The 14,131-nt window shown below is 56.5% G+C and overlaps 1 protein-coding gene across 1 annotated transcript in view; it reads right to left on the bottom strand.

Annotated features, from left to right (window-relative positions):
- PKP1 (plakophilin 1) overlaps positions 1-2,353 on the bottom strand; it is a 46,278-nt gene extending 43,925 nt beyond the window's left edge. The window contains exon 1 of the mRNA XM_071450198.1: positions 2,152-2,353. Within this exon, the coding sequence (XP_071306299.1) occupies positions 2,152-2,353 (202 nt within the window). The remainder of the gene's footprint in view (positions 1-2,151) is intronic.
- Between the last annotated feature and the right edge of the window lie 11,778 nt (positions 2,354-14,131).

The following is a 14,131-nucleotide window of genomic DNA, read 5'->3' as shown; positions in this document are numbered from 1 at the left end:
CATCTCTGAGAAATCCCAGGGGACGCAGGGAGTTGAAGTTGGATGAGGGTTTGGACAGGCAGAATCCATGCTTAACAGAGCCACATAGCCTCTTTGTAGGAAAAACTAAATTTTCTCATCAGGGCTGCCTACCTGATCTTTGGGCAAGAGCAGTAAAACCCAACACCTGAAAGCTGAGCTGGACCCACTCCGACACCAACCAGGAGACAGCCCTGGGAACAAACAGCAACTTCTCACCCTTCTGGGATTCCATCCAGGAATGCACTGGGATGAATCAGCCCCCAGCACCTTTGCTGGCCAACCACCCCTGGTGGGAACGAGGGGAGGGGGGGCCTGGGCCCTGTACTTGGAGGCAACTCCTGGGAGTGGGATGTGACTCAGCTTCCCTGGGACACAGAAACCAAAGCTGCACATCTCCACGCAATTCCCATTCCCAGACATTCCCCAAGTGTCTGGAGGAGGGGTTTAGCTTGTTGAGCAGAAACTGGCAATTTGGGAATGTGCTATTTTTTTTTTTCCTTTCCCAGAGGTTTCACCTGGGCTCCTCTCCAAGCTGGATAATCCCCCTCTGCCTCCCTTCCTTCCTGCCTGTGGATCCCTCTGCCCGCTTCCCTCTCCATCCAGAGCCCCTCAGCTCATCCTGCTGTGTATTTTATTTTGTCAGGTCTGTCACTGTAACACCATAAGCAATAAACCCTCTGGAGGTGGGAGGAGATTCCCATCCTCCACTTTGATGACAGAGGAAAGCTCTCCTTGCCCCAGCCCCCCTTCAACTGTTGGAATCTGTGTTGACAAAACAGAGGAAGCAGGGATTTGTTCCTGGCACAGCCCACCTGCCCTCGCTCAGGAGATGCTCCATTCCCTCTGTTCCAGCAACTGCAGTTCCCAGAGCAGGGATGGCTCCCAAGGGAGCACCACCTCCACACTCCCTCCAGCAGCCTACAGCCACCCAGCTTCTCTTGCTAATCCAGCCTCAAACATGCCTCTGGACCATGGCAGCTCACCAGCACAGGATTTAGCCTCACAATGCAGCTTGGAAGAGCTGCTGGACAAGGCACAGCTCCTGAAGGAGGTATCGGAGCCTGGCCCAGCTCACCCAGGACCCCCCTCCATGCTGTTCACTCCAGACTCAGTGGAATGCTCAGTCCCAGCTCCAGCACCCCAATGGCCCTCAAAGCCCTGGGATTTCCTCTCCCTGGTGGACTCAGTCAGGCCAGAGCTCTGTGGCTGCTGGAAAAAGCACTTCCAAGAGCCAGAAGGTTTTGCACAGAAGTTGTCACAACCCTCTGGGTTTGCAGCTTCCAGCTGGGGAATGCTGGGCTTTACTTCCAGATCAGCTTTCTCCAGACACAAGGATGGCAGAGAGAACCATTTGCCAAGCCTTGATCCAAAGAGGAGGGGGTTCCAGTGGGACACCTGGCTGCAGGACTCAGCTGATTGTTTCTGTGGCACACACTCAGAGCACAGAGGTGGAGCAGCTGCCTGGACGTCAACACAGGCAAAGTGGAGGGGGCTGTGAAACACCCCCAGCAACCAACACCAGGGACACTTCTCCCAACTCATCTCCTTCCTACCACTCCCATCAGGGTCCCAGAGACTCCACACTTCTCAGCCTGTAAATGGGAGATGTGTTGGGAGTTCCAGAGGTGAATCCTGAGCTGAGGTTTGTGTCCTGTGTGTGGGCACAGCCTCCTGCTCTGCCCCTGCCCAGCGCTCAGGAGCAGCAGAGCCCCAGCCTCAGCCCACACAGGGTGGAGGAGGAGCACTGTCAGCTTTGCCATCCACAGGAGGGGGTGGTGGGGAATCCCAGCCATGGGGGCAGTTGCAGAGGAAGGATTTGCAAAACCAGACAGCTACTCCAGCTTTAAAGCCAGGGAAAAATTGGTTATAGTACACACTGAAACGTCCAAGTGCCTCAGGGATGTGGAGCAGAGCAGCACTCCCAGGGATCAGCTCCAGCCAGGAAGGAGTTGATGCTTCCAGCTCTGTGTCTTGTCCTAAACCCTTCCAACTAGTGCAGGAGATCTTGGCAGCACCTGCCTGAGGTGAGCCAGGAGAGAAGCAAAGCAATCTGTGCCCCCTCCACAAACCCCATCAAAGCACCCCGAGCACCAGCCCTGCCCCAGAGGCTCCCTCGCTGCGGGACTTTACCTCGGTTTGAGTGGCCCACGCTTGACGACACCGACGACTTTTGCTTCTGCCTCTTGACCGTCATCATCACCTGCTCCTGGACGCGCTGCTTGCCCGTGCCCTTGGTTTTCAGCTTGTGGTCCGAGGGCAGGGCCAGCGTGGAGCTGGCCTGGTCCTGGAAGCACTCGTAGGCCAGCGCCGTTTTCAGCGGGGAGTGGAGCATGGCTGGAGGCCGCGGGCGCGGGGCTGCACTCGGCTCGCACGGACAACACGGGGCCACCGAACACCGGCTCTGCTGGGCTTAGTCCCCCGAATCCCTCCTTGCCATACGTCCCCTGGCCCAGGGTGTCTCAGGGCTGCTGCTCGCAGCTCGGCTCCCCAGCGTGTGAGCAGTCACACCCTCTGCCAGACTGGATATACAGCCCTGCCCGCACACACCCACGCCTCCCGCCAGCCCCGGCACCCCCGGGCCGCTGAGGGCCTGCCCGGCCCCGGGCCTGCCCCAGCCCCTGCCCAGCCCCGCGGGCCGCGGCCGTGCCGGTGGGCAGGGCGGGGGGCTCCAGGGCTGGGCACGGGCACTGAGAGGGGTCGGGCTGAGGCTCTGTGGGTCTGGGTAGGGAACGGTGCTCCCCGGGGGCTGGAACATCTCCCACACGGCTCCTCTTGGGTTCCAGTGTTTTCCCTCAGTCCCAGCTGCATCAGCCCCAGGTCTCAGTGCCAAGAGATGGCCCTGCCTGCAGGAGCAACGCTGCCCACAGTGCCCGTTCGGAGCCCAACTCTGCAAGCACAGGCTGCAAAGCCACCCCTCCAAGCCCAGGAATGCAGGAATCCTGCAGAACACCGGCCCCAGGGGTCAGGGAGGGCCCTGTCAGGTCCCCTGGAGAGCCAGGAGCATCCCCCCAGAGTGTGTCCCCTTGTCTGAGGGACAGGCCTGTGGGGAAATCAGGGCACGGTTGAGGCAATCTTTGCACACAGCTTGGGGTAGCAGAGAGGAAAAGAGGAAATTTAGCAAGGAGATAAAATGGCTGTGCAAGAAATGACACGCCAGGCTATGAATGGCAGCAGAGAGTTCTCCCTCTGCCAAGCCACACTGCAGCAACTCGTTTGCAGAGAACCGAGCACCTCGCTGCTGGTGTGACCAGTTTCAGGTCACAGCAAGTGCTGACAAAGCTCCTGCCAAGCCACAGGAGGCTGATACAGGAGAAGAGGAACAGTCCCCATCAGGAGGGAGGCTGAGGAGAGGATGCCCAGGGTAGAGGCCTCCTGGGTGCTCCAGGATCAGGACCTGGGTGCTTGTGCCAGCACTCAGAGGAGCAGAGCCCTTTGTGCTGCCAGATGGATCAGCTGTGGGAGAAAAGATGTGTGGAGTTTCCCTCCAGTGAGAATCAGCAGTGCCCAGGGTCTGACCTGGTGCTTTCACTCCCATCCATCAGCGTTTGTGTTTCCCTGGTGGTTTGTGTCCACCTTTCATGTTTTGTAGGAACAAGAGCAGCATCAGAAAGCACAGAGCAGGCTCCTGGGAAAGATGAGCTTTGTGCACTGTCCTTTTCCACGCTCCAGGATGCTCCTCCCATGAAACCCAGGAGTAGAAAGCCGGGTTTTGTCAATATAACACAGGAGTAGAGCAAATGGAGGGTATTTATTTGCCTTTGGTCCCTTCTCCCCACCTTCCTTGACACCTCACCAAGGGATGCAGAGGCTTTACCCTGCTCCCTCACCCAACCAGCAAGACTTTTAAACCATGCCTGGCAAGGCCAGCCTGGAGGAGGGCAGGGGCTGCCCAGGGCCGGGTGGGTGATGCCCAGTGGGATGAGTGGATGGGGTGGATGGGGTGAGTGGGTGCCCTCCTTTCCTGCTGCTCCTGAGCATTCCCCGGGTGGGGATCAGACCGTGCTGTCCCGGTGCAGGCAGGAGCAGCACAGCAGCAGTGCCCGGCTGTTGTTTTCCCCTGCCCCACTTGTTTCTCCTGAAAGCTTGATATCGATGCCAAGCGGTGTTTTCGCAAATCAATGACAGGCTGTCAGCGTCAGGTGGCTCCTGCACAACAAAGTGCCAGCTCTCGCAAACCTGTAATGTCACTTGGCCCGGGGCGAGGAACAGCCCTGTCCCTGTCCCCGCGGGAGAGCCGCGTGTTTATCGCATCCCGTCACTGCGCTCTGGCATCTCCCGGTTTCATAACTCGCCCAAATTGCTGAGCTGGGCTGCGGAGCTGCGGACAGGGAGCTCAGGGAGGCTTTCAGGAAACAATGGTTTCTTGGGGCGAGTTCGCACGGTTTAGCCCAAGGGAGGGAATCTCCCGGGATTCTGCAACAAATTCCAAACCCGAATCTGGAAGAGCAAAAGATGCTTAAACGAAGGTTTTTATTGCAGTTCTGTGCAAACTGCGTTCTGGTATCGGGCTGGGGGTGTTCCTGAGCGGGGCAGGGGAGCATCATCCCAGCGCAGCCCCGGCAAAGCAGCAGCAGCAGCAGCAGCAGAGCTTTCATCCCGCAGCGCCCGGAGCAAATTCCCTGTCTGCCTTTGTGTCTGGAGCTCACGGGCACAGCGGGCAGGGCTGGAAGGGACGCAAACCCGTGCCGAATCGGGCTGCGATGGGCGGGGGTCGGAGGGTTGATGCAGTCGCTGTCACGAAGGACGCGGGCGCTGCTCCCGGGGCTCGGGGGTCCCGGCGCTGCCCCAGCGGCGCACGGCGAGGCCGTGACTCACCCTCCGCACCCACTGCGGGACACGCCCTGTGCATCTGGGCTCTTCAAAGCATTTTTGCGAGAGTTCCTGGGATTCCTGCCAGCTGCCTGATCGCAATCAAAGCGCTCGCTGGCCCAATGCTGCTCCCAGAGAGGCGCAGGGTGCCTGTTCAAACTTGTCGGGCGCTCCTGAGCTGGAAGTGTCTGAGGCGCGCTCGGATTCTGTTGGGGGGAATAATTGTCCCCAGCCCTGGTGTCAGGAAGTCCCGCTGTTGGGGGTTACTTCAGCACCGGGGGTTGATCCTTCCTTCGGACAGGTGGTCGCCAGGAGGGGCAGAGGTGCAGATGCTGGGAATTCTTGTATTTCCCAGGATTATGCTGTTTTCTGAGAGTGACTCATCCTCGCCCCAGCACAGCTGAGACTTTCCAGAGCCTGGCAAGGTTCTGCAGGAGGGAACCTGCTCTTCAGACTTGCACACCTTGGTTTCACTCTGCCTGCCTTGAAAGTGTCTCTTTTATGGGACCAGAAAGCACCATAGGAAAGGGGCAGATGGAGGGCTCAGACCTAACAGACTAACAGGATACAGCTGGAAGGGAATGTGGAGCTGCCACAGTGAGGAAAGCCAGGCAGAGGCCTGCTAAGACTTGTGGCAAGGCTGTTCTTGAGCAAAACCTCCCCTCTACTCCTTGCACACCTGTGGCACTGAGAGGTTTTTGGGGTCGTGCTGTGGGAGGACAAGAAGGCAAAAGTGCCAGGCAGGTCGTGGGCTGGCCCTTGGCAAAGCAGGGACACTTCTCCAGCCCCAGAGATCTCCCAGTGTGCATGGAAGCTTGGAAAGAAAGGAAATCCCTGATTTCTCCCCAAAACAAAAGGATGCATCAGGCAGAGCAGCTGCATCCAGCCAGCTGAAAGCCTGGGCTGCATAAGGGAGATAAAAGACCTGGGAACATCACTGAGGTGTTTCCTGACAGAAACGTGGAATGTGTGAGTGAGGAAGGGGCTGCCCCTCTGCCCAAAGCAGGGCTGAACCAAGACAGGACCCAGTTGCTCCAGATGTTGTCCAGTGCAGGTTTGATGGAGATTCCACAGCCTCTCAGGCCTCTCTCCCAGTATTTGACTGTCCTCATGGTGAATTGTTTTTCAGGTATCTAAAAGGAATTTCCCATGTCCCAGCTTGTTCCCATTGCCTCTGCTCTCCCCATGCACCTCAGAAGGTGTGACTCCACTGTCACAGAATGGATTGATTGACTTGGAACTGACCTCAAAGCTCATCCTGTTCCACCCCCTGCCACAAGCAGGGACACCTTCCACTATCCCAGGTTGCTCCAGGCCCCATCCAGACTGGCCTTGGCCAGGGATGGGGCAGCAGAGCAGTCCCTAAGGATTTTAATAGAGTTACCTGTGTATTCCAACGTCAGCAGCTGCAGTGTCTGTAAAGCTCCTTGGTGCCACAGAAGGGGGGAGCCTCCTCTGCAGCCTTGGCAGCTTCACTGCCCAGCAGGAGCCTTGAGTTGGCAGAAATGGCAGAAAAACACAATTAAGTCCCCAAATCAGCTGTGTTTTGCTGTCAGACCCCTCAATCCCCCCCTCTCAAATAGGGGTTTGCAGTCCCCTGGATGTTGTGAGTTTGGAGTTTAAAATGGTTCTACTTGGCCAGTTTTGGTTGCATAATGTTCACTCCTGGTCTGTGCATGGAAGCTCTGAGTCCATGGAGTTGTTGTTTAATTTGCCTAAACCCCCATTTTTCCCTTCTCAGGGAAGACCTTTAGTGCCAGAGGAAACCAAACCCAGCGCTGAGTGAGAGGGTGACTCCAGCCTGAAGAAGCAAAGGTTCCCCAAAAGTTCCTCAGAGATTCCCCAGAGGTTTCCTTGTCCCTCTGGGGAAGGCCCAGAGCCCCACAGGGTGGGTGCTCTGGAAAAGGAAGAGTGACACCGTGCAGCAGCTGCAACAGGGACAATTCCAACTGTCCATAAGGAAAAAGCTTTTCCCATGGAGTTCTGCAGCCTTGGGATGGGATCTTCTCTGAGCACTCAGCGGGGCAAGGACTGGAGCTGGCCTTGCATTGAGCCCTGCTTTGAACACGGCCTGGGGCTCAGGACCTCCCAGAGTCCTTCCAACCTTTCCTGATTTCCCTGACCTGAAGGGCACTGACAGTTCCCAACATGGAGCTCGTGGGTCCTGCAGGAGACACAAGAGAGGGAGATGTCCCCTGACAGTGACAATCCTTCCTTGGCTTTGGCAGCCTGGAGCTGAGTGTGGCCCAAGCACCACCTGCTCTCCCTGCCCCAGGACAGGGCTGTGTGGGACATTCCTGCACAGATGACTTGATCAGTCTTCTCCATTCCAAACAGAGATGTGTGGCAGGAGGGCAGGGATGCACTCTGGAGCATCAGCCTCCTCCTCTTCTCCTTGGCTTTTGTGCCATGCTCAAACACCAGACCCTGCCTGAGGACCAAATGCCTTCTCTGCTCCTGGCTCCCCTTTGGATTTGCCATGGAGTGTCACCAGCTCCCTCTGCAGTGCCTGAGGCTGCTGGGATGTGGAGCAGGAGCTCAGCCAAGCACCTGGGAGGTGGAATAAATCCTTAAAGAAGGGCCCAGAGGAGGTGACACTGGCCTTGCCCCGAGCTCCTCCAGCCAGGGGTCGGAGTCTGGCTAGGCTGTCTCAAACTGGGGTATCCGTGCTCACTCCCTGGAGTGTGGAGCCACAGGGAGAGGGGATGCACTGGCAGTGCTCAACTTCCCACAGCACCCCAACCTCCCCTCATACACAGAAACAGCACTGCAGAAGTTCAGCCTGGTGCTTCAGCACATTTCCAGTCCAGAGGGAATTTTGCATGGACAGACCTGGCAAAAAGGACTTGCAAAATCAGCACCAATTGTGCAGGGATGACTTGGATCTTGGATGTAAGGACACCCCCTTGGATGTAAGGAAAGCTCCTTGCTTGTCTCTAACACTGTTCCCTGACAATGTTTCAGGTTCCAGGTCATAAATTCTCTTGAAAAATCTGTGTTTTCCTGAAGTTTGAAGGTGAACATGTGGATATTTGTCCACCTTGCAAAGCCAATCCAGGACAGACTGTTCCTGGAAAGCAGGAATGAAACAGAGAACCTCTGCAGGCCATGCTGGTTGGCCTCAAATGTGATCTCTAATCTCTGGTGCTGCGTTTCAGTATTAAAATAAAAGATACTCTTCAGTAATTGTGTCAGTACCATGATTTGCATAAAGCTATGGAGTGGTTCAGAGCAGTTTTTATTTAACAGGGTTTCAATGGTTATTTAGAAAACAGAATGAACTTTCTGTTTATCCTGTTCATCCTTTCCTGCTGGAATTGTTATCACCAAAGTCCTTCCCTGCAGCCCTCAGTGGGTGCCAAGGGAGTAAATAAAACCTGGGAGAAGCAGCTCTGCCCCACACTTGGCATCCAGTGCTGTCTTCATCCCCTCCTCCTTGGGTTTGCCCCCAGCACCACTGGGTCTCAGGAGTGGGGTGGGATGGAGGATGAGAGCCATGGGTCAGCCCTGCTCTGTGTGTTCCTCCTTGTGAGTGACCCCAGAGTGGTGCTGCCACAGCCCTTGGCATCCAGAGCCTTCCTTGGAGGAAGTCTGGTGCTGCTCAGTTGGTCCTGAAAGTAACCTGGGACAGTCTGTGCTCTCTTCTCAGCCATCTCTTCTCCTCATTTTCCCAGGGCTCCTCACAGCGGCAGAGGCTCCTCAGGGATTGCAGTGGGATGCCACAGGACACACGTAGGGGGAGGATGGTCCCCATCAGCACAGCCTGCTGCATCCCACCCTAGGGAGGAATCAGGTGCTGCACAGGAATCAGAGCCTTGCCAGTGCAGACAGCAAGGTGGGTGGAGAGTCCTGGAGCAGCTGCTTTTGCAGAGGAGGGGATGATCACGATCATGGACTCAGTGATACTCGATACTTGTCTGCCATGGCACGTCCTGGTGGGCAGCAGTGCCAGGCAGTGCTGGGGCCAGGGCACCATGGGCATGGGGCCAGCCCAAGGTCTTCATCTGAAAAGGACTGACCTGTGCTGGCAGCAAAATCTTCCTGGAATTCAGGAGGGCGGGAGGCCAGGCCTGGAGATGGCATCACTGCAAAGCTGTGATCCCAATGCTCTGCTCCTCCCTGTGACAGGACAAACAAGGCAGTGCCACTTGGCAGCCTGTCATGGGGACACAGCCCTGCTGAGGGGCTGCCACGTCCCCATGGCAGCCACAAGACCCCAGGCCTGAGGGGGGTCCAGCACAGGGCACGTGTCTGACCCAGGCACTGGGGCAGCCTCCCACACTGACCTCCCAGCAGGGCTCATTTTCAAGGGAAGGCTCTTGCAGCCACCCTGGGTAATGGGGCCCCAAGAACAGGCTGCACCCCCTGCCACCAGCACGAGGAGTTCCTCCTTGCACCATGTCCTCCCACATGTCCTTTCTGAGGATGTCACACCCTGCCACGGAGGTGGCACCAGCACCAAGGATCCCTGGGACAGGGCCAGCTCCAGGGATCCTGAGCTGGGCTCTCTCTGCAGGGTCCTGGGCTCCATCTGGGTCTTTGCTCCCAGACTCAAACTCCACTGCAGGCTTTGCCCTTGGGCTGCTGGGCCGGGTCTCTAGCAAGGAGGGGCTTTGCCAACAGCATCCCCAGGTGAGTCTGTGATATTATCTCCTTGAGCTAGGTCTTATGAGCTCTTGGAAAAATATATCACACCAAGATAGCTCAGCTACCTCAGATGTCCTAAAATCAGCAGGATGGCTTCTGTGGCAGTGTTGGAAACAGGAAAGTTTTAATAAAAGGCAAAATAACAAAGCTCTTCACAGAGAAAACCCAAGCCAGAGCAAGAGGTTCTTGCTCCTGGTAAAACGCCTCACAAAAGTGATTTGTTCCTTCGTTCTCTTCTTTTTCTAGTAAATTGCTTAGGAGGAACTTTTTAGCTCCTGTCCAATTGACTATCCTTAAGTTTGAGGTGAAGTCCCCCAGGTCCCATGAAGTGTCTTTTTACCTAATTGAGGAGAGAAACTTCTGGGCATTTTTCCCTTTTAAGAAGACAAAGATAATTTGGTCACTCTGTCAACAGGAGGCACATTCCTACAAGTCTGGGTGTGAACATCTCCCCCCAGAGCAGCTCCTTCCCAGAACTGGGACAGGAGACAGAGCAGGGGCAGCTCCCCCTGACCAGGGCACAGAGGAGGACACACAGAGAGGACTGGGAAGACATGGGAGAGAGCAGCAGCTCCTTGGCCTGTTCTGGAGAGGCTTCTCAAGTGAGATGGGGACACAAGGAGATGGAAACTGGGTGGGTTGTTCTTGTCCTGGAGGGGAAGCAGAGATCCTTCCTGCTCCATCACCATCCTCCCCTCCCAGGGCACCTCCCTGGGGCCAGCCCTTCCCTGGCAGCTGCATGACCAGTCCTGGTGCCTGTTTTCAGTGTGACCTGCTGACCATGTCCCTTTTCCCTGCTGACCACATCCCTTTTTCCCTGCTGACCATGTCCCTTTTTCCTTGCTGACCATGTCCCTTTTCCCTGCTGACCACATCCCTTTTTCCCTGCTGACCAAGTCCCTTTTCCTGCTGTCAGGCCTGCACAGCCCTTGGAGCTTGGAGCAGTTCAGAGTTGTGATGCTGTTGCTCATCAGAGGTGGGACCTGTTTGTCAGGGGATGTCCAAGGATGTCCAGAGGGGACAATCTGTGTCCTCAACCGTGATGGAGCTGAGTCTAGAGCTGTTGTCAGGCCCCTGCACTGAACTCTAAGGGCCACCCTGTCCTGCCTGGTGTCCCCCTGTCCCCTCCATGTGCCATTTACCACCAACAGGGGAGCCAGGACTTGAGCCCATGGAGGTCCAGTACAAGGGCTTGGCCTGCCCTTCAGCCCCAGGGTGGTCAGGACTGGAGAATAGGAGACAAAGGAAAGGCTGGGAGAGCTGGGTTTGCTCACATTGAAAAAGGGAAAATTAGGAGAGATCTTTCAGCTCTCTGCAGCCAATTGACCGGAGTTGACAGAGAGGCCATGGAGAAACCCCAAGGGCTGGAGCCCCTCTGCTCTGGAGTCAGGCTGGGAGAGATGGGGATGCAGACCTGGAGAAGAGAAGGCTCCACCTTAGAGCTCCTTCCCCAGTGCCTAAAGGGTCTCCAAGAGAGCTGGAGAGGGATGTGGGACAGGGGCCTGAAGGAACAGGACCATTCCCAAGGGGAAGGGCTTCCCACTACCAGAGGACAGGGTTAGAGGGGATAGTGGGAAAGAATTGTTCCCTGTGAGGGTGGGGAGGCCCTGGCACAGGGCCTTAGGGGTGGCTGAAAAGGAAATCTTACATTGCTTCTGTAGATCAAAGTGCCTCGTGCTCCTCCTGTAATCACACCAGGCTGACATTTGTCCAATGAGTGCTCTGGAGAACCAGGGAGGTGGTTTCAGGAGTGACTGAGTAGCAGCTGTCCTGAATGGGTTTTAATCTCTGATTTAACTTGATTTGACAAAATACAATAAAATTTAGAGCCTTCTGGGCAGAAATGGGGTTTAACACAAGTTTCCCAGACACTTCTACTCCATATTCCACTTGAGGCCTCATGTCCTGAGAATTTCCTGCCCTTGTGGGGAACTGAACAAGAGAGGAAAGAGCCCCTTGCTGCAGCCCAGCAGCCGCTTTGGGAGGAGGGAACCTCCTTGGGAAGAGAAACTTCTTGTTCTTGGCACAGCACATGGCATCCAAAGCATCTGCCCTGGCTGTGGGAAAGCAAAGAGGACAAATGTGCAACTAGGACACTTGTTCAACATGGGCCAGGATGAGAATTCCTGTCCCAGTGGCTGGGACAAGGAAACAGTGGCAAGGGGACCCCCACCGACCCACCCATGGGTGTCCTGAGGTTCTGCCCTGCTCAGCAGCATTGGAAAAGTCATCACAACAAGAGGCACAGAGACTGACCTGGGGTCCTTGGATCATCCATCATCCATCCATGGATGGGCTCCCAGCTATTCTGCTTTGGACACCCCTCCTCAGAGCAGGTTGTGTCCACAGATCCTGCTCTCAGACCCTTGTGGTGGTCTGTGACACAAATATTGTTCTCAGAGGGGTTTTTCCTGTGTCAGAAATAGCTGGAGGGAAGGTGAAGTGGCTTTTTATAGCACAAGCCCCAGGCTTTGTCCTGGAGAGAGCTGGGTGGAACAGCTCAGAAAAAGCTGAGGAGGGAGCTGGTGGTGGAGGAGCCTGGGCTGGAGCTGCTCCCTGAGCCCTCCCTGCAGCACAGGGACAGCAGGACAGGGCTGTCACACAGTCGAGGCACCCACAGAGGATCCAGTGGGGGACAGGTTTCTCCAAGGCCCACAGAAACCCAAAAGCCCAAGAGAGATGCTGAAACAGCCTGGACAGAACCAGAGCCCCTTCCCTGAGTGCCTGGCTATTCCCAGAGGGAACAGGAGTGTCCCAAGGGCTCTGTGTGCTCCCAGAGTTTCACCAGGCAGTGCTGCCCTCTGGGCAGGAGGCTGCACCTGAACTCTCCCTGTCTTGGATGCTGGGGAGGCTTCGTGGGGAGAACAGTTCCTGGACTCTTCCTATCCCTGAAAAGCGGGAAAAAATGAGCTGTTGATGATTTGAGGTAAGTGCCTTTTACCCATGGAGCTGCTGCTCTGGAGCCTTTCAGGAGGGGTCACAGTGTCCTGCACCAGAGCAGGGAAAAGACCCAGACACTGTTTGTGCTTCCTTCCCACCCTGGACCATTCAAATCCTGCCCTTCCTCAAGCACCATGAGGTTCCCCCTGGCAGCCAGCACAGCAGCACCTCACAGAGGGTGCCAGGGGAGCTCTGGACTCTGCCCTGGGACCAGTCTGGATGTGACTAGCCATGCCTGTGGTCCCTGCTGGCTCCTCACGTGTGCCCAGGGCTCAGCTCTCAGGGCAGGGAGGAATGGTCAGGTTGCCAGGCTGCCCTGGCAGCACCGGGTCAGTGCTGGCCACAGCTCCCGGGACCATGGGGTGGGACTGACTCACGTTTGGGACTGGGCTAAAGGCAATGAGCTGTTCTCTGGGCACTTTTCCAGAGGTGGCACAGGGAGGTGGTGCAGCCCTGCTGAGCCAGGTGCCCTCTCCTCAGCCTGGCTCCCTTTGGACAAGGCTCCAGGAGCTGTGAGTTCCTGGCTGGACGAGTTCTAAAATCCAGCTCTCAGCTCCTTCTCCCAAACACGTGTCCCTGTAATAGAGGAGTTTATCCTCTGCTGGAATGAAGCAACTCAACCCTCCCCTTGCATTGCTGAGCCTTTCAAGCATCCTTTGATAAGCAGTGTGAGTGCAGCTCCCTGGGCATTGCCACATCTGCTGGCGTGCTCTGCCCTGCCAAAGCCGAGCTCCAAGTGGTTATAAATTAGCACCACGCTGGGCTTTCATCTGCTCCCGAGCAGGGGCGGGGGCAGAGGCCACGCCAGGGCAGGCGAGCAGGGCGTGGGCAGGGGAGAGGCAGCACCAGGCTGGGGAGCAGAGCCCCTCAGCCCCTGCCAGCCCTGCAGCAGGGAAGGAGCTGAGCTCTGGGGCATAGCAACAGCAGAGAAAGCTGGGGTTCCTGAGCAGTGACAGCAGCAGGAGCAGCAGCAGCACCAGGCAAAGAGGGAGGAGAACATAGGGAAGGGGCTGGAGGGGAAGTCATGTGAGAAGTGACTGAGGGCACTTGGTTTGTTCAGCTGGAGAAAAAGAGCTGAGGTCTAACCTCAGCAGGGACTGCAGCTCTGATCTCTGCTCTCTGTGAGATGGGATAGGACCCAGGACCCCAGGGATGGGCTGGGGCTGTGTCAGGGGAGGGTCAGGCTGGAGATCAGGAAAGGCTCTTCCCCCAGAGGGTGCTGGCACTGCCCAGGCTCCCCAGGGAATGGGCACAGCCCCGAGGCTGCCAGAGCTCCAGGAGTGTTTGGGCAGCGCTGCCAGGGATGCCCAGGGTGGGATTGTTGGGGGGTCTGTGCAGGGCAGGGGTTGGACTGGATGGTCCCTGTGGATCAATTCCAACTCAGGAGATTCTGTGATTCTCTGAGGCAGCACCATCCCATCAAAAGGACTACACAGAGGGAAGGTGGCTGTACAAAGACAAAGAGGGAAGAAAGGCAGAACTGTGGGCAGAGGGAAAAAAGATGCTGCGCAAACCATCATAACTGGAACCTCCAACTACTCCAAGGCCATCCTGGAGGGAATGGAATTGCCCAGACTGGAGCTTTGGGCCAGGTCACAGCGAGGCTTCCCTGCAAGGAGTGAGGAAATGAGAGGAAATGTCATCTGCAGGGTAACAGAACTTCCCAGGTCAGAGCCTCTGGGTCTGTCATGCAAATCTGCATCTGCTGCAGAGG

This window comes from Agelaius tricolor, unplaced genomic scaffold (assembly GCF_023055355.1).
Source record: "Agelaius tricolor isolate 1412-34295 unplaced genomic scaffold, bAgeTri1.0.p SCAF_30, whole genome shotgun sequence".
NCBI lineage: Eukaryota > Metazoa > Chordata > Aves > Passeriformes > Icteridae > Agelaius > Agelaius tricolor.
The sequence above is the reverse complement of the archived record's forward strand: the minus strand, read 5'-3'. Positions and strand labels throughout refer to the sequence as shown.